The sequence below is a fragment of the Podarcis filfolensis genome (assembly GCF_964270895.1).
Source record: "Podarcis filfolensis genome assembly, chromosome: 3".
Taxonomy (NCBI): Eukaryota; Metazoa; Chordata; class Lepidosauria; order Squamata; family Lacertidae; genus Podarcis; species Podarcis filfolensis.
Window position 1 is genome coordinate 80,887,019 of NC_139606.1, and position 20,019 is coordinate 80,907,037.

A 20,019-nucleotide genomic window follows, 5' to 3' on the forward strand; every position below is an offset into this window, starting at 1 on the left:
CACTTCCGGGTGGAAGTGCCGAGCACGCATGCGCATGGGCGCTCAGCCTCTTCCTTTCGCGCATGCGCTCAGCCTTCGTTCCTTCTCGCCGGTGCTGGAGAGTTCGCGCTGTGCTCCCTCTGTCGGTCCTGTTGGTACTGGTCGTGTCACTGTGCTGCCTGTAGGTGGCAGTGTAACGCAGCTGTGTGCTGCCGATCCGCATAGGAAGGGGCAGCCTTCCCTGCTACCAGCGGCTTCTGGAGTGCAGAGTTTCCCGCCGCAGCTGAACATAGGAACGTCGGCAGCTGCCTTATACGGAGTCAGTCTTTTAGCCCACGCAGAGAACATTCACAGCCCTTCCCAGAGATACAGGGAATTGAACCTGAGATCTTCTGTATGCCAAGCAGTTGCTCTGCTACTGCGATCTTCTGCAAGCTCATGGAGCCAGAGTACACGCGTGTAGGAAAGATTGGGCTGTAAAGTCACTTGCAGCCCCCAGCTAAAGTTAGCAGCAACTAACTTTAACTAGATCGGGGCCGATTAAAACATTTTGTAGAAGAGAGTTTGCTTGCTTTTATTTTAAAATCATCTTTTACGTTTCAAGATACCCATCAAAATAAGGCAATTCAAGTCAACAAGTAGAATGGATATAATAGAGAAGTATCAAGAGGTTGCAACCAACGAACCACCAGAAAATAATTGCATGGTACATTGCACAGTTAAAGCACTATGTAACAGCTAGAGAATGTTTGCTCTATAGTACTGGAAGGTAAAATTGAGAGTAATAATAATAATAATAATAATAATATATTATTTATACCCTGCCCATCTGGCTGGGCTTCCCCAGCCACTCTGGGCGGCTTCCAACAAAATATTAAAATACAGCAATGCATCAAACATTCAAAGCTTCCGCAAACAGGGCTGCCTTCAGATGTCTTCTAAAAGCCTGGTAGTTGTTGTTCTCTTTGACATCTGGTGGGAGGGCATTCCACATGACAGGCGCCACTACCGAGAAGGCCCTCTGCCTGGTTCCCTGTAACTTGGCTTCTTGCAGCGAGGGAACCGTCAAAGGCCCTGATCCTCCCTCTGCTCTGTTGAGCGCTTGATTTGCAGGCAGAAAGTCCCAGCTTCCATCCCTGATATCTTCTGGGAGAGCTGGGAAAGGTCAGTCAGCTAGGAAGATAGTGAGATAAATGGGCCAATGTTATGACTTGGTCTAAAGCAGCTTACTATGTTCTAAAAGCGAAAATACCACCAAAAAAGATTTACACACACACACACACACACACACACACGGCGCTCTGGCACTTGTCACGGTGTTGCGCCAGAAGCGGTTTAGTCATGGTGGCCACATGACCCAGAAAGGCCTCCATTCTCTCTTCTTAACTGGACAGCCCTTGAAATAGACGACTGCCTTTGTGTGAAGTGGAACACATGGGCATCCTAGTGACCATGGTGTGAGAAACTCGACTCCTGGCACTATTATGTAACTCTGAATTTAATACATTGTCAGGTAGTACCTGTTGAGTTAGTTTTTGCATGTCTTTTACTTTGTAGAGATGTCCATGCTCTTTGCTTTCAGCAGGGATTATCTGAAAGGGTGAAAAGTATTTCCAGTACCTAAGGTGGGACAAGTGGGTTGGTTTTCATTTCAGGAGAATAGACTCAAGGAAGCTGATCTGATATGGTTGGCTTGCTCATAAAATGCAGAAAACACAAAAGGATAAGCCCAAAGCTAAATAAGGTTTACTCCGCCCTCAAAATGCCTTCTTTAAAGGCCTTTGCTGTCCTAGCGACCCAGCAGTAGCTCACAACGAAGACGGCGAAGATGACTGAGAAAAAGTTTGTCGAGGAACTAGAGAACGCTCTGGAAAAGTCCAAAGGCCTTAGCATCCATGAGCTTCTCTTTACCTTCCAGGGAATCCTCTACCCGTCTTCTGTCTGCAGTGCAGAAACATTCCAAGCTCTGGAGAACTTCGAAGCCAGAAAAGATGACGTGGTGTTGGTGTCTTATCCCAAATGTGGTGAATACAACCTTCCATTATTTTTCTACATACAGCAATGATGTCATGAGCAATGCAGCAGACTGATGGGTGGGCTTTTTTTAGTACTGTATAAGGAAAGATATTAACTAGCATTGCTGAGGGTAGCGTGCACTAGCACAGAAGTTGCCTTTAACTGGTTTACAGAGCGGGTCACACCAATAAGCTTATTATTTTCACTACATCTGAAACCTGTTGAAAACTAGACCACCTGCTCTTCCATTATTGCTACTTGTGCAAACCATTGAAAATGCACTTAAAGCCTTAAGGCATTTCAATAAAAATGCTTTGCATTTTTTAAGGCTCTATCAAACTGAGTTTGGAGTGGACAAAGCCAGAGAGACAATGTCCTTGTGTAGATGTCACAACCAAACCATGTGTCTTGGGTTTGTGCGTCCTTTCCTCCCTTTTCTCCTCCTTCCTTTTGTTCACACGGATTTCCTCCCCCTCTCCCACTTTGTTGCTCACAGTAACCTTTCTTTCTTTCTTTGTCTGAATGGTTGTCACAAACCATAGTTTGTCCCCAAACTGGAGGCTGACTGTGGTTTGCAGTAATCATAGGACTCAGCTATACAGCTTCAAATAAAACGTTTTAAGTGTGTTAAGATACAATGTGACACTTGATAGCGATGGTGAGTCTTATGGAAAATTCAATGTATTTTAAAAAACACTTTAAAGGTACATTTTCAGAAGGTTTTTTTTTTAAATGTGTGTGTAGATTCCACCATAGTTTGACCAGGTTTGGATGCCACAGCAAATGATGGCTACCAGGAAGTACGGGAGGAGAGCATGGTGTTCACAAGTGTGAGGCAAAACTCAACAGTTGGTGGTGGTGTTTTTTGGGAGGGATAGTAGATTATTCAATATTTTAGTGGCTGTATTACAAAGAAGATATATTTTTAAAAATAAACATGTAGTAGAGCAAAAGCCCAAACCAGTTTACTGTAATGTTAAAAACTGTTAAAAGAGTTTCATTCTTTTTAGAGGTGGCACAATATTAAAACTGAACACTTCTATTTGAATATTTATTGATTTGAAAAACTGTTTCAACCTGTTATTATAACAAGCTTAAAACAATACTACAGAATGATTTATTTGTGAGACCTTGACCAAGCACAATCATGGTTATAAAGTAGCGACCATGGGGTAGCGACCATGGCTCCCTCCAGGTGTAACTGGATCCCTGCTTCCCTCAGGCTCAGTCAGCATAGCCAATGGTCAGGGGTGGTGGGAGTTGTAGTCCAGCAACATCTGAAGGGCACCATATTTGCTACTCCTGCTATAGTCTCTCAGATATATGGCCATGTGCCTTCCTGAAAGAAAAAAGGCATGAATTTCTTTCATAAGAAAGCACCTCTGGGCATGTATTGTCACTTGTCTTCTTGTCACTTGGAATTAAAGGGCTGGCTTTCCTCAGAAGGCAGACAGCAATTCTTTTGAATCTCCAGACAGCATTCTGGGAATATAGCCACCCATCAATTCTGAAATGTCAACTCTTCCACCTTATGATGGTACTTCTCTACAATCTGTAAAAGTTAAGCTGGTGTGCCAGGGCTGGGGAACCATCAACTTGGGATGGTGAAATGCCTTGAAGTCCACCATAAGGATTACAAGCATTCCACTTATTTGTTTGTTCCAGGTATTAATTGGCTCATTCTGATTGTGAATGATCTGATCGTTACCACTTTGAAAACCAAGCACGAGAACACAGAGCTACCTTTCATTGAGTGTGGGGATCCAGAAAGGTATCAGGTTAGTAAGACACAAAGCCGAGCCTCCAAAATCGGACACTTCGCTCACACACATGCGTTACTCACACTGAAAGGAAGTAAGGGAACACGGGCTCTGCTGAAGCAAACCTGCCCAACCGGTGGCCCACCAAGCCAGGAGTAATCCATCAGCCATGTTTGGCAGTTCACCAAGTGCTCAGTAGTGATCCTGATTTTGTTATCATTCTGAGATAACGAAGAAGCATGGTAGCGGTGGTGAAGAACCTGGGGCACCACGGAACATGGGTGTTGTGCTCAGCCAATGGTGAGATGTAAGTTCTGCTGGTTTATTCTGGGAATCCCAGTTATTCCAATTGCCTTTTGATTAATATGTGTCAACATAGCCGATCATTTTCATGTATGTCTGAGTCATCCATTTGATGCTACTTTTCTGTTCTTTTTTTTTTTTTTAAAAAGAGGATGAAACAGTTCCCATCTCCAAGGATTGTAGCTACACACCTCCACTACGACCTTCTTCCCAAGTCCATCTTCAAAAATAAAGCCAAGGTAAGTGGTATAAGATCACCTTCTTTAATTTGTCAAGAAACATTTGCAGAAGTGACTCACAACTGTAAAGCAATCAACAGTTCATGGGAGCCTTGTGGGCACTGTAAGATGTTTCTGGTGCTGGATATTGGTAACAAGACGAGAGGTTAAGTAGGAAGAAAGCATTGGGCCACTCCTTTAGTCAGCCACAAATAAAGAGGGGGAAACATGTTGTAAAGTGCATGGGGCAGTCATGAATTTTTATAATACCAGATGTTTCTAGAAACATAATGTATCACAATGGGCTCATGCTCCAACCTTCAGGGGATGTGAAACCAGAGAGACTGGAGTGCCTGAGAATGTGCTTTTTGAAAGGACTCATGACATAGTTCTTTCTGGCCATTATTTCAGCCTTCCCTTCTCGTACAAAAGAATAGCTTACTTCTAGTTGTAGTTTAGGTAGCCCAAAGTGGCATTGTTTTTGTTAATGGCATGAGGAGTTAAAATTTATGTCCTGTTTTCTCACCTCAGGTACTGCTGCTATTTCGAAATCCTAAAGATACTGCTGCATCATTTTTCCATTTTCACAACAATGCTCCAAGCATTCCCAGTTATAACTCCTGGGAGGAATTTTTTTCACTTTTTATGAATGGGCAAGGTACTCTATTAATACTTTTGAATGGATTTGGGAAATTAAACCTCTTGTGAAAACATGTGAACTATATTCAAGCTCTACCAAGTTTGGTGATAGTAGTGTTAGCAGGGGAAGACTTGGGTTTTGCCCACAATAATTGTGGTTTGCAGTTTGAATGGCTTTTTAGCAATGGAGATACAATCTGGAGGGGGAAGCATCTGTGTGCCTTGACTGGTGAACATGGGCTGAAAACTGATGATAGTTGTTGAGAGAGGTGGAATAATGATAGAGGCATTATTGTCCTTGGTGTACACTCACATTTCTTTTGTCTCAGTGTCACTCCCAATCAAACAGGAGTATAAAACCATAAAAAACTATTTGCTGTACATGAATATTGGATGAGTGTTTGCATCACAGTCATTCATGTCACCTTCAACATCCTGTTGTCTATATATAGCCGAAGCCCAACTGAGGGTGTGCATGAATGTTTTCCCCCCAATAGCTGGCCCCATATTATCAGAGACAAAATTTGAAAGACGTTTGTTGATCATTCTTAAGAATAAATCTCTCTTTCCTTGTGATTGTATGTTATCCCTGTGGGTATAAAGAGATATTGTGTGAACCCTATGCAATGTTTTAAAAATAGCCTACTGTTAAAGTTTTAACAGTTTCTACTAGTAATAAAATAGTTCTGATGAGTTGTCTTGGTCTGACCTGCAGTTGCCTGGGGAAGCTATTTTGACCATGCAGTCGTGTGGAACAAACATATAGATGATGAAAATGTTCTGGTTCTAACATATGAGCATTTAAAAGAGGTGAGCATATTCATAACTACCAGCAAGGGTAGTTTAAAAATAAGACGTTATCCCAACTTGCATAGGTTTTGCAAGATATAACTGGATCAGGATCATAGTTTGAGGGCGGGCTCATCCATGTTTCAGCGCCTAAACTTTTTCTGGAATATTTGAAGTGATAACAAAGGACAGAGAGTCTCTGTTTATCTGAGGAGCAGAGTGTCCCAGTGAATAACCCCACCCCATGCCCATAACCTATAGGCACTTGGAGCTAGAGGACAGTGATCCTTGCTTCCATCCTTGATTTGGCATCTGAAGAAGAACATGAGCCAATGCTGCCAATGCTGGCCCTTAATGTCATCAACAGTGGAATTCCTGGCTTGTTTCTGTAACTCATTTGAATAGTCAAGGAATCGCTGGCAATACAGTAGCAGCCAAAACCTGTTTACCAAGCTGAGAGATGAGTATGTCTAACCATACTAATGGAAAGTATGGCTTTCCAAAGAAAGCAGGAAGAGCAAACTCTGTTATAGGGGGTTGACGTACTTCCTTTTGGATGTGCCTCAGTTGTGACATCCATTTCATTAAGGGTTTGTTCTCCAGCATTTATATTCGTGGCAAGAACACTGATTGCTGTAAGGTAGTCTCATACTCTGGATGCTTGCCATAGGGAGAGAGCTGAACATCCAGTACCCATTTGCCTCCTGTAGTTTTCATCTACCTGCAGCAAGATTATATGGCTAGTGTGGACCTTTCTGTTTGGTGGCATCACTAAGATTAGCCCAAAGCAACCATAACTGTGCTTGAATACTGGCAATGTATTCTGAATCCCATATTGTTCTGGTGTAGCATACCATAGGAGAAAGAACTTTCAGTATTGACCTTCTCACTATATTGCTTTCAGGACCTGGTTGCTGGAGTGAAGCAAATAGCTGAATTCTTTGGCTTTACTGCTACTGCGGAGCAAATTCAGGCTATTGCAAACAGGACTGCGTTCCAAGCAGTGAGGGACAAATCACAGGAGACACATGGAGCGGTTGGCCCACTGATCTTCCGGAAAGGTTGGTGATAAACTTCTATTTTTGCTATAGCTTGCTTTAGAGCAGTCACTTATGAGTAGTCATAGTGTATTCCATGTTTTAATTGATTAACCATGCAGTCCTATGGATATATATCTGGGGAAAGCCAATGCTGTGCTCTCTAGGTGTTTTGAGCCACAGTATATAGCATTTCTTGATCACTGACCAAGCCAGCTTGGGCTGATGGGAGTTGTAGTCGAACAGTATTAGGAGGGCATTCCTTTAGCCATCCCTAATCTATACTCAGAACAATGAGTATTTCAATGGAGCCTACCCTCAAATAAGTGCACATAGGATTGCAGCATCCATCAACCATAGCCAGTAATTGGTGATGACAGAAGTTGTAGTCCAACAGCACTGGGAGAACGCCATGTTGGCTGTCTCTAGTCATTACTGATTGGCAGAGGCTTTCCTGAGGTCAAGACCGGGGGCCTTTCCTGGAGATACCAGAGACTGAACCTGAGACTTCCTACATGGAAAATGATTTCTGTTGTTTTTATACACCACTCTGCCTCCCAAAAGGGACACCATGTCATCTACCACTGAGCTAGGGCCCTTCCCCACTGTATTAGTATATAGGAAGCTACATGCATCTAAAAAGAGATTCAATAAATGAATGTGATGGTCTTACAGAACAAGAAGCACTGCAGAGAAGACTGACAGATTTGACACAGGAGGGCCATAGCTTTTGTGGCTGTATTCAGAGGCCTTCCTACTGGCCAACCTGAGGAAAAACTGAACCATTTTGTTTCCGGTTACAATAACAAAACCTAGAGTTTTACTGGATGCTCTTCATATTTCTGTCTAGCAATGTTTATATGATGTCTGTTAAGTGTCTCTTTCCCTCCCTCCATTTTCCTTTCATTCCAGGTGTGGTTGGTGACTGGAAGAACACTTTTGATGAAGCTCAGAGCCAGAAAGTGGATGCTAAATTCAAGGAGTGTTTAGAAGGAACCAAGCTGGGAGCAAAGCTGAAGTACGATGTGTACTGCAAAACCTGAAAAGAGCTTCTTATGAAGTGCTTCGTTCTCATGACAGTTTTGTTTGCTATCATATATTCAAGAAAAGCTACAAGCAGAGCACACAATACTTTGAGGCAAATTTTAGATACTGTCACACTCTAGTGTCGAACTTCTAAGATACATTTTCATTAAGCTGGATCTTTTCATGCTGCTTAATAGAACACAGGGCAACCTATTTCTCCCAAACCGTATTGGCAAGCTGCTACTTTTATGTTTCTAAGAAGTAGGGGAAGGTGACACGGACATGCGATTGCCAGGTGCCAACCTGGGGAACTTGTCAGTCTCTTTCAAAGCTCTGAAGGAGCAGCAAAAGATGCAGTGATTGTGTGTCTAGTGCCATTGCTGCGCAGGTTTCTTTACCCACCTGCATTTGTAGCTGAAGGCAGAGGTGAACAATGGACAGATGGAACTATGGAGGCGTGGGGCAATCGGTACTGCATCTGGATCTTTTACTGTTCCCCAGACCTCTTAAAGCAGGCATGAGGAACTCCAGATGGTGTTAAACTACAGTTCCCATCATCCTTGGCCATGTTCATGCTGGTTGGGGCTGATGGAGTCCAGCTACATCTGGATGGCTCCAACTTCTTCATCCCTGCTTCAAACAGACTGCTGGGACACTAAGTTGGCTGTGGGAAATCCTACACAAGGCTAATAATAATAATAATAATAATAATAATAATAATAATAATAATATCCCTCCCTTTACACCTTGGGGCATCACAATGATATGGTGAAACACATTGCTGTAGCCTCTAAAGAAAGTGGGACTTTGCACTCTTCATAGTTTGAATAGTAGGTGCTGAGCAGTGCTGTTTGGGATCAGGCACGCATATGTTTCCTGTTCCTCTTATTTAGGCTTTCTGAGTTGTTTGTGGCAAGGTAGCGGACTCCTGTGACTTCAACAGCTGAGAGAAATTCAGCAAGTGAAGCTTTTCCCAGTGTGTAGATGTAGTGATGGAAAAAGCTTCATGCCATGTTTCTCTGCGATGTAATAACTTGAACAGAATTCCAGATGGCTGAGGCCCTGCTCCAAACCAATTTTAAGGATGAGAAGGCCGTTGAAGACTAGATTGTCTCCAGTGCTGTGTCAGTGGGGTTCTGCTGGCACAATGGGACTTTCCTCCCTCCATGCACCCCAAAATCCACTCTGGGGGATTCCCCAACTGATTTTGAGGGTGTGAGGGGAACTGGAGGGAACAGGAGAGGAAGAAGTTGCACTGCACTCACAGAAGTCCCTTGTGTCAGCAGAGCTGCAGGGTTGGATATGGCCCTCAGTTTTATGTTTTCTAATTTGGGGAAATTATATTTTTGATAAGTCAATCTGGATTCACATAACAAACCCCATAACAAAAGGATCATTGAACTCCATTAAAATCTTTAAGGAAGTGATCTTTATAATGGCTTTAAGCCCCTTTTCATAGCAAAGCAGCATGTTGCATTAGGCTTCCAGACAGAGCACATTAGCAGAAGCAGATGTCGAAATTATTCCAACACTGATGAAATAATTTGAAATTTACTCATTACATCAAGATGATTCTTCCCCCTCCCCCTCCTGTTGACATTTATTTCCTTCGACTATGAACTTCATTAATAAACTCTTGTTTGTCACTGCTGTGTTACATTCATTTGCTGGCATGTTGCAAAAGCACTCTATAGAGATCCAAAGGAATTTCCCCATTCTTTTTCAATCTGTGCCAAGGCTGAAATCTCTAATACGATCACACCTATTAAGGCAACAGTGAGCAGTCTTCTGGCTTGTGGAATCCACTTTGGTCTTTTTCTTACTAGATCCCCAAGATCCACCAACTGGATCTTGCACAGTGGCTCAGTGGGCCAGCATATGCCTGAAAAAAAAATAAAAAAAAAAATGGGTAACTCTGAGCATCATGCTAAACCTAGGAAAATCCACTCCTGGCTTCTCTCCCCAACCAAGCTTCCTTTATGCCACTAGCCAGGACATTACTGTTGCTATGGTTGAACAGACTGAAGTTATAAACACTTCCTGATTTTCCTGATTACTGCAAGTCACATGGAGATTGAACAGTAGATCCTAATCTGCCTTTTGCTCATTCCTACTGTGCCCCTTCCACTGCAGACTTCCAGGTGGAAATATGTGTCAATACACCATATTTCTTAAATACACTAGCCTCTGTTGTACCTCGATCTTCCCAAAGAAAAACACAACCCTGGCTAAGTGCCAGGAATCCATGTGTTATAAGAAAAAACTGCTCCTTTTCCCCTTATGGGGTATCCAAGAGCCCATTTAGAGTCCTTATGTAGGTTCTCTATCGGTAGAAGAAGAAGAAGAAGAAGAGTTTGGATTTGATATCCCACTACCCGAAGGAGTCTCAAAGCGGCTAACAATCTCCTTTTCCCTTCCTCCCCCACAACAAACATTCTGTGAGGCGAGTGGGGCTGAGAGACTTCAGAGAAGTGTGACTAGCCTAAGGTCATCCAGCAGCTGCATGTGGAGGAGCGGAAACGCGAACCTGGTTCACCAGATTACGAGACTATGGCTCTTAACCACTACACCACACTGGCTCTAGGAGAAAATAACAGGGGCCAACCAGAGAATATTGAGAAGCAAAGCAGCTAGTAAGCATGATCTTTATTAGACTGTTGCAACTGTTGGGATACTGCCAGGGAGACAAAGGCCATCACTGCCTCCACGTCGACTCCGGATGTCCACCGATCTCCCGTAGATACGCAGTTTCAGCAATTAGCGACACGAGCTCCAGAAAATAGCTTCCCACATTCCTGGGCTCATGCACACTCTGTCAGCAGATATTGCACAGCAAAAGTCGCACTCAGGAGAGCATTATTTTACAAGTTTTATTCAGCATTGATCAGAACAAAAAAACATGACTGCCTGCTTCAGTGTCTTCGACACCAAGAGAGAAACGAAAGCAACAGAAAACATAAACATCCTGTGAACAGGAAATACGCAGGCTGTGACACAAACATCCTGCTCCCTTTTAAGGTGGAACGGAAATATCCTAACAGCAACAGGGTCCCCCACTCACCCCACGCAGGGAGGGAGGAGAGGAACCCAGAACATTGGTGTGCAAGCTCTTATATAGACTTTTGAAATTGTCTACCCTGTAGCTCAAGACCACCCCCAAAACATTAAACATACATCACAGAAAGAGGTGGTCCCCAGCAGAAATTTGAGTCTGTTGCTTCTCTCCTGTCTGCCAGGATACCTGATACAGTGGTACCTCGGGTTACAGACGCTTCAGGTTACAGATGCTTCAGGTTACAGACTCTGCTAACCCAGAAATAGTACCTCGGGTTAAGAACTTTGCTTCAGGATGAGAACAGAAATCATGCGGTGGCGGCACAGCGGCAGCGGGAGGCCCCATTAGAAAAGTAGTACCTCAGGTTAAGAACAGTTTCAGGTTAAGAATGGACCTCCAGAACGAATTAACCCGAGGTACCACTGTAATGCCTCCAGAACGTTCTTAACCTGAGGTACCACTGTAATGCCTTATCTGATTGCCTTTTCTGGGTAGCCTGGCCTTTCCTTTGAGATGGTAAATACTTAGTTCCTGAATCTCTTATGCATATTGATAGCATGCTCAGCTTAACCGATATCTGCCAGACTGTATTTACAGGGAGGTGTAAGCCCCTACAGTCCAAAGACAATTGGAAAGCTTTTCCCATTTCCTTCCTCCTTGCAGAGAAATATTTGAGATCAATTTGGGAGAGTCAATATATATATATATATATATATATATATGTATATATATATATATATAGGCATCTGATCAAGGCCTGTATTTTAAAATGAGCTTAAAGATATATTTGCAAATGTTTGTATGTTTCATGCCAGGCAGAAACCAGCTGGCTAAGTACTCTGGCAGTTGTTTATCTTCCTGCTCTCCTGAACAAGGCCCCCCCTGATTTATAGCAGTAGCAGGAGACAAGTTTCTCAAAGTTGTAAAAGGGAATTACAGGCTGGGAGCAAATGTTACACTGACCCTACATATTACAGAATACAATCAAGCTGCAAAAACACTAATCAAGAGTTGGTAAATAGTAAGATTTATTGTTTAGCAGAAAATAATACCATGTGCCTCCCATCAGACTCTAGCCATATTTTCCTAAGGTATAAGGTATACTGAGAGAGTTAAAGGGCAATAAATTTTGGGAAGAGCTAATGGGAAAAGCAGCTGGTTGGGAAAGGGGGGTGTAAACTGAAGAGGCTTCTTTTGAAGCTGTTTTTTACTGAGTTCCTTTTTTACTTTGCAAAGGCCTTTTCTTCTAAAAAGCTATCTATGTAATGTATGAGATTTGTTGGCTTAATGTAATTATGCAAAGGATTTAGAAAGTAAGATATGTTAGATTCTTATGTTAGATTCTTATTTCATTGATGGTGTGTGAGAATGTGAACCCAAGATCTCTGTTTAGATAGAATTTAATACCATGAGCCATTTGTTTTAGCTATTTGTTTTGGAATGCAGGGGCAACAGGGGCAAAAGGTGATCTGGTAATTAAGGTGCCTTGTCGAGGCAAATGTAAGATATATGGCTACTTGTCTGCCATTTATGGATAGAAGGAAATATAGCTCTTTGTCTCCCATAAAAGGTAATAGGAAATGGGGGTATCTTTTATGATTGGTTCTAGCAAACAGCCAATAGGAATTTCAACCAGGCTGATTGGACAGAGGCAGCCAAAGGAGGAGCAAGGGGGCTGGGCTGAGGAAATATAAGTGCTGGCCATCAGGGCTGGAGGGGGCAGAGCTTTGGTAACCATATACCACTGTGTCTCTCATTTATTTGTCTGACAAATAAATTATTATTTTAATTTCTCTATTGCTGTGTTGAATATTTCATTCCAGCTAAGCGTTAACCACAAGCAGGGTGCTACAATATGACCTTAGCATTCCTATAACACCTGGAATCTCACACCATTTGTCGTGCAACAATGTAGTGCTCATATCGCTATGGATTAGACATTTACTGCTCAATCCTATCCAGAGGTAAGTCTTGTTCAGTTCAGTGGGGCATACTCACAGGTCACTGGGGTCACTGGGGTTGGGATTGCAGCAAAAGCCTTCAAAGTCCCATTAAAAGCTGACATTGCAGAATAAATTCTTTACCCATGGGAAGAAAGTTTGGGAAGTTTAAAAACACTGCAGAGATAAATTCCTTGCAGGTTGTGTCCAATGTCAGCCAACGGATTTCTGTTTAAGCTTGAATTTTAGATTTAATCTTTACGATGACAACAAAGGAGCAGGGAAATAGATAAACAATATATTTGGCTGTAGACAAATGGGATGTTGTTTCTGAAGAAGGGGGACTCACAGTAAATCCTCCCTCTAAGAAAGATGGCTACCTCCATGAGCTCAGAGTCGAGGAGAATTATGATGCAGGCTGCTAATAAAGTGAAATGGAATCAAAGCAGGCAGAGTGGCTGAGATCCATTTTCTCATTTACAAAATGTACACGGTTCAAATGGCAGCATTTTCCAATATTTTAATGGGAAATATAATTAATGTTAGATTACAATAGCAGGAACATTAAAGTACAAGGTGCAGATGACATCAAATAAATTCCGAGGGCAGCTTGGCAATTAGAACAGAAGCCAAATGGATATATAATGAAGGGGGGCCTTGAAATACAGTTGTACCTATTATACGACTGGGGCAATTATCTGCCATTGTGTTCCCTTTAATGATGGTGCTTTGGCGAGAACACCAGCACCTTGCAATGAATTTATGATGCAAATAACTCTATGATTTCAATCCCACCTTTATTCAATTCTACCTTTATTGTAGCATAGCTGTGGCAGTCTATTTTGGAGCACTAAAATTAAATTACTTTGCAATTATTTATGGCTGCTAATAGTCTCAGGATCTGCATTTGGGAAGGGGAGGGAATAAGTACACTTAAGAAGTGGAGGCACGTTACAGCAGGTACCCAATATTTGAGCTCGTCATCAAAGCGCTTAGAGAGAATGTTTAACTTATGGGGGCCATTTTCCAAGCGATGAACATAATTACTGTTAAGCACTGCAACTGGTAATTTTTAGGCAATGGGGGTTGGCAAATATTAAGTAATGTCAGTGTTGGCACATCCATGCAGATACACCATTCTTTTTACGCACCAGGAACTACTTCATGAAAAGTGTTGTGCTTTTGAACGTGGAACGTTTCACTGTGGTTGAGAACTGAAATATTCAAAGTGTAGTTTGCAATTCGAAATGGATCTGTAAATCCCCATTGACCTATGCCTGCACTGATCAATTCAGAGTTGCCAACTAGCCAATATTTTACTGATATTTTACCATAAAATCCTCTTCTGGCTGGTAACCTGGATTCAGTAAGCTCCAGAGTCTTTGGCTTCACCCATAACTGATCAGACTGGCAGACTTCATCTTCACTTCTTCTCTTGACCTATCAAATTCTGTCGCCTACAGAACTGCTTTCTCAGTCTGATAAAAACCTTGGCTCTATGTACAGATGGTGAAGACATATGGATGCATTTTCAAGGCACCTTCTGGACATGCTTAGGCAGGGTTGGCATAACAAAATAAAGTTGAAAATCTGTGGTTTTGATGACTTGCAGAAAGGATGCTTACTAGTTGTCATTTCTACAGAAATTTGTCAGGCTTCGGGGACTCGGCTTCCTCCCCCACTTTGGCAGTAGATAAGCAGGACAAAGCGAAAAGAGTCTCTTACCATTTAAAGAGTTTTTAATAATCAAAAGAACAAAGCATCCATTCTCGGAATGAAGGTGCTACCAATTAAGGTTTCCGCCCACTTCCCCCTTGGTCACTTCTGCCTGATCTCGCAACCACCGTGCTTTTTGTGTAGCCACCTTATCTGCTCTACGTGACCTTGGACTGACAGGCTGGACACTTTCCAGTGAGAGAGAGTCTGTTAGCTCTCTCCCTTCCAGTTCTTCTTCACCTTGCTGTTCACCGCCCAGTTCTTCTCAACTTTTGTCTTCAGAACAATGCCTCTCTGCAAGCCACTGTTCCGAATCTATACTGCTCCACTGCTCCTGGGCAGCTTCAGGAGATCAGGAGCCGGGGGAGGGGGAGGCTCCCACCATTCCTCATCAGAGCAGTACTCCTCAGCCTGGTCTCTGACAAGATCCTTGGAAGATAGAGGTGGTATATAAATGTAAAAATAAATAAATAAATAAATAGGGCCACATTTGCTCTATACGGTTAAAGCTCTTAGAAGACCTATACTACAGCAATTAGAACACATTATTAAAAGCAAGTTAAAATGACAAAAAAATAAGGTGGGTCCTTAAAATATGCATCTCAGAGGTCAAAAGTCAAGGTGAACAGGTGCATCAGGTGTGTCACAGAATGTTGCTACAAAGGCACATTTGGGTGCTTAAAGTGAGCTCCTAGTTGCTTCTTTGCAAGTAGGGCTCACTGACAGCAAGTCCTACTTGGATTGGCTGCCCTAACCAGTTTTTCATCAGGGCTGCATGAATCAGCTGATTGGTGCTATCAGTGAGACCTGCAGTGTCTGCCTGCATATGTGGTTGGAATTCAAACTACACCTGCAAATGGACATTCTTCCTCGGCAGACATAGCACAGCCTAGTACCTACTATCTTTCAGGCTCCAGCTCCCACTGGAACACCCTGTTATTTTGGCTACCACTTTCCCCATGCCCTCCAACCTAACTTTACGCATGCTAGTCCACTGGTCTAGCCAGGTCCTAACTCTGTGTAAAATATTACCTTAGTTCATTATGCCTCTTGCTCTGTGGGGTTAATGCTATGTCAAATATCTCACAAGCTGCTGTAAGCTTGACTCAGGTTTCTCCTTCCAGAACAATACATTGTGTTTGTGTGAATTAATTGTATATTTCATACTAATATATTTTTGGTGTGTTCTTGAGTGACATTCTCTGAGTCACAGAGAGTGCCTCCTGCTCCATGAGTCAAGACATTTCTGGGTGATCAACAGGAAAATTTCAATTTAGGTATCTTTCTTTATGTCCTCATTGCCCTTTTGCTTCACATCACACTGAATTGTCTTACCGATTACAGAGCTTCTCTACCAACCTGAGAATGGCTTTAAATTTGCCCTTCCCAATCTACTTCTGTCTTATACAAACAACAAACAAACAAACAAACAAACAAACAAACAAACAAACAAACAAACACCACTGGAACCAATGTGACATAGCAAGGGGGAGAAAGAAAAACCTGACATTTCAAATGATTGTCATTCACTACCTGCATATTAAGAAGCAGCCAATACAAGCAGCAAGAATGGACATGCATTCCAAGAAACAACTCTCTCTGCCTCTCACTTATTTTGAAAGCTGCATATTTCTGCTGTACTTTCCCCAGAGTTATTTTTTAACATTTTGGTGAATCACACTGCCCCTCTTATGCAAAGTGACTCTCTGCAGGCTGGACTGGAATAAATCTCTGGCTTAAACCACAGATCAGCCATGCATTTCATTGGCAGCTTTAAGCAAGCTATTGTCCCTTACTTAGCCTCAGCCTTGCTCCCTATCAGTAAAAGGGTGCACAAATATTTTATTTTTACAGGGCTGTGGTAGGGATTGAGAGCCAATGCAAGCTATCATCTCACCACACATTCAACCACACATCTGAACCTCTTATCGGGATCCTTGGTTGAGTAGTGCAGAGAACCAAGCTAGTGATAGTGTTAGAATTTTATCTTTTCTGTAAATTGCTTTGAGGTTTTTTCCTACAATCAAGCATTATATAATTTTTATGAAATACATAAAAAATAAACCATGGGATGACAGAGCTCACCTGTATGGGTTTCATCGCGTGGTGCCCTTTCACTAATGGGATTCTGTCCATTTGTAGAAGAGTCTTGAATCTAGTGGAGACCCCCAAATAATGAAACCGGGTTGATTTTCCTCCCAGTTCCCCTCTCCACCCTTGCGGCCCACTTGTGTACCTTCCACCCTGTTCTGGAAGATGGTCTAAACCCCTAGTGCAGATTTTTGAGTAGCACAGAAACCTGCAGGGAATCTTCCCCTTCTATTAGCAGAAGCCTTCACTGGATCAAAAGGCCTTCTACAAATGGAAAGGAACCACTGGAGAAATTTGAGCTCTTAGGAAAAGTGCTGTATTGTTGTTACTAAGGTTCACATGTTTAAATCCGAAGCTCTGTTTGACCGAGACTCCTGCATATCTAATTGTGGGCTTATACATACTGACCTTTCCTCTGTTCTTTCCAGACACGGTCCATACTTTAAAGCTCCAGGTCTAAGCACCCCCATTTTTTACTGTAGAGTGTTGCCCACAAAATCCCACTCTTTAAAGCTCAACTGGACTAAATGGCAATCTGACAAAATCCCAAATTGATGTTTGCGCCGATTGAGCACTAAAGAGTGGGTTTTTGTGGTGAAAGCTCAGGGGGGAAAGAAAGAAACACACACAGAGACATTGAAATTTTAAGTGTGGACCTGTGCCTGGAAAGAAAGGGGCAAAAGATGAGTATGGATAAACCTTGTATCTCTTCCAGTATGAGGCCTATAAGACCTATAGAGGAAGCCTGCCTGCATTCCCATCATGACTAGAAATGGTTCAGACCAAAGGCATACCAAGCCCAGCATTTTGTTCTCACAGTGGCCGACCAGATGCCTGTGGAAATCCCAAAAGCAGGAGCTGAGCACAAGATCACTCTCCTGGCTTGTGATTCCTAGAACATAGCCGTCGTGGTTAGTAGCCATTAACAGCCTTGCCCTCCATAAATTTGTCTAGTTCTTTTAAAAGTCATCCATGTTGGTGGCCTTCACTACAATTTGTGGGATGGAATCACCCAGTTGGACTAGTTTAGCTGTGTGAAGAAGTGCTTACTTTCACCTGTCCTCTCCCAACATTCAGCTTCATTGGATGGGCCTGAGTTCAATAAAAGGTAAAAAAGGTAAAGAACCCTGGATGGTTAAGTCTAGTCAAAGGCAACTATGGGCTGAGGCAGCTGGTGTTTGTCCACAGACAGCTTTCCAGGTCATGTGGCCAGCATAACTAAACCGCTTCTGGCACAACGGGATACAATGTTGGAAACCAGAGCGCACGGAAACGCCGTTTACCTTACCGCTGCAGCGGTACCCATTTATCTCCTAGCACTGGTGTGCTTTCGAACTGCTAGGTTGGCAGGAACTAGGACAGAGCAATGGGAGCTCACCCCATCGGGGGATTCGAACCGTCGACCTTCCGATCAGCAAGCCCAAGAGATTCCATGGTTTAGACCACAGCGCCATCCATCAGCAGCATCATCATGTTCACATCTATACATTGGCATTTATGTGAGTTAGAGTCACACTTTCTCTCATCCTGCACATCCCAGCTCAGAGACTTAACTTGCATAGAGCTGGGTGAGAAAACAAATTCCTAAACCCCTGAAGAACAGTAAATCTAACAATTCACAGTAACAAAAATTTAACAAGGCATCTCCTCCAAGTAAAACTAGGAAGAGTGATTTACCCCAGTAAACAGCCGAGGGTATGGCATGCCATATGGTGCTCTGAAGGCATTGTTTATGCTCCTTATAAAGACTTCAGGAAGTTTATATAACTTGACAAGGTGAGTCACAGCTATTTCTAGCCTGTTACCTGTTTCCTCATGCTGTAGAAGTCTTATTAATATGATTATGGGGGCCTGCTGGGTCATAGCTTGAACCAAACCTTTGTGAAGTTGTTCAGTATCTTTTCTTTGCATGCAATTATTTGGGTTCTAGCCTTTAATGGAGAGATGATATTGTTAACACAGTAGGCATTTACCCATTTGCCGTCAGACACTCCAGAGCATTTTTAATCTTCCTCATGCTGCTTTGTACTTATTTACCATGTCTGCTACTCATTAATTTTCTTTTAATTCCAAAAATTGTGAATTATCTGGCTTTTCTGCTCAAGCAATCAGAGGCACGCCTGGTCTAATTAGAGGTTTAATTTCTGCGATACGCAGATTTAAATTAGATCCTGTTATATCCATAGGGAGAGTAAAGCCTGGGAAACACTGAGCGAAAAGGACAGTGCAGACATTGGACAGCTGAAGCAACAGCATTTCAGCAGAACTCTGTGGAAAACCACTCACTAGCTCTGTAACGTTCCAACTTTTTAAGGTGTGCGAACATGCCAATACAGGGCTAGCACCAAAATATTTTCCTGCCCCAGGCAAAGGAGAAGATGGAGCCCCTGCTCCTTTCTTTGTATACAATCACAAATAGCAGTTGAATACTTTGTCAGCACTGGTGATGGGGCACACATTGTCCTCCTGAGAGAGCAGGCTAGCTTAGGGCAGGGGTCAGCAAGCTTTTGGGGGAATGTGGGCAAGTGTTGTGGGCACCAGTCACAAAATGGCTGCCATGGGGTGTGTGACATAACACAAAAGCGTTAAAATGGTCTGTGCAGCATAACACAAAATGGCTGCCACATCGAAAGGAGCAGAAAGAGAGAGAGAACCACTAAAAGTTGTGGGCAGGCACCTATATCAGGCACCATCATGCTCTCTCACAAAGGGCAGCCCTTTGCACATCTCCTATTCAGAACAGAAGGGAAGATGGGTGTTTAATCTTGGTATCCAGTGAAATGTGGACACCTGAGGTAGCATTTTCAGTGTAGGAAAGACAAAGTCAGTGCAAACACTGTGGAATTTCTTCCCAAGAGAGCTCGATTGGCTCCCACTTTGTTATGTTTCCATTGGCAGGCTAAGACCTTCCGGTTCAAACAGGCTTCTGGAACAGGCTTCTGCCGTCAGGGGAAATTATATTTTAATTGCTGGTTTTAAATATGCTGCATTGTATTTCAATTATTGTTTTCAGCTAGTTGTTTTTATTATTTGGCATTTGATAATTGATGTCTTAAATCAGAACTTGGGAGAAAGGCGGGATAAAAATATGTTAAGTAAAAAAATAAAAAAATAAAACTCTATTCTCCGGCGGCTTGCTACTGCTGCCCCTCCCAACTCCACCTGGCACTTGCTCACTCAAACAGGTGCTGCAATCCTTCCTGACCATTGGCTATGCTGGCTGGGTTTGAGAAGAGTTACAGCCCCATGATGAATGGGGACTCTCAGTTTCCTCACCCTTGATTTTGGTGGTTCCATGATATAGGAGTACAGCGTAAATTATTTGCAGGATGAAAACAATTTTTGAAATCCAAGTGCAGGGGGGAAAAATGACAGCCTACCTGCTTTTTTGATCAGCAGTGTCTTGAAAAGATTCCACTTACCACCTGGGAGGGCAACTCATGCTGCCCA

General features: G+C 42.7%; 1 protein-coding gene and 1 long non-coding RNA gene across 2 annotated transcripts; one reads left to right on the forward strand and one right to left on the reverse strand.

Annotated features, from left to right (window-relative positions):
- The first annotated feature begins 1,327 nt into the window (after positions 1-1,327).
- Positions 1,328-9,413, forward strand: SULT6B1 (sulfotransferase family 6B member 1). The gene is made up of 7 exons (XM_083604355.1): positions 1,328-2,003; positions 3,661-3,773; positions 4,208-4,297; positions 4,808-4,934; positions 5,631-5,725; positions 6,609-6,765; positions 7,654-9,413. The coding sequence occupies exons 1-7, from the start codon at positions 1,808-1,810 to the stop codon at positions 7,782-7,784; spliced, it is 909 nt and encodes a 302-aa protein (XP_083460481.1). The 5' UTR covers positions 1,328-1,807; the 3' UTR covers positions 7,785-9,413.
- A 100-nt stretch (positions 9,414-9,513) lies between these two features.
- Positions 9,514-19,107, reverse strand: LOC310758322. Its single transcript, XR_014545712.1, has 3 exons — positions 19,000-19,107; positions 18,375-18,500; positions 9,514-9,649 (listed from the first exon to the last, which is right to left on the reverse strand). It is a non-coding gene; the product is annotated as an uncharacterized lncRNA (long non-coding RNA).
- Between the last annotated feature and the right edge of the window lie 912 nt (positions 19,108-20,019).

Coding starts and splice junctions, on each gene's coding strand:
- SULT6B1 (XM_083604355.1), top strand. CDS start 1,808: ATGACTGAGAAAAAGTTTGTCGAGGAACTAGAGAACGCTCTGGAAAAG. Junction 2,004..3,660: donor GGTGTCTTATCCCAAATGTG/GTGAATACAACC, acceptor TGTTTGTTCCAG/GTATTAATTGGCTCATTCTG. Junction 5,726..6,608: donor CATATGAGCATTTAAAAGAG/GTGAGCATATTC, acceptor TATTGCTTTCAG/GACCTGGTTGCTGGAGTGAA.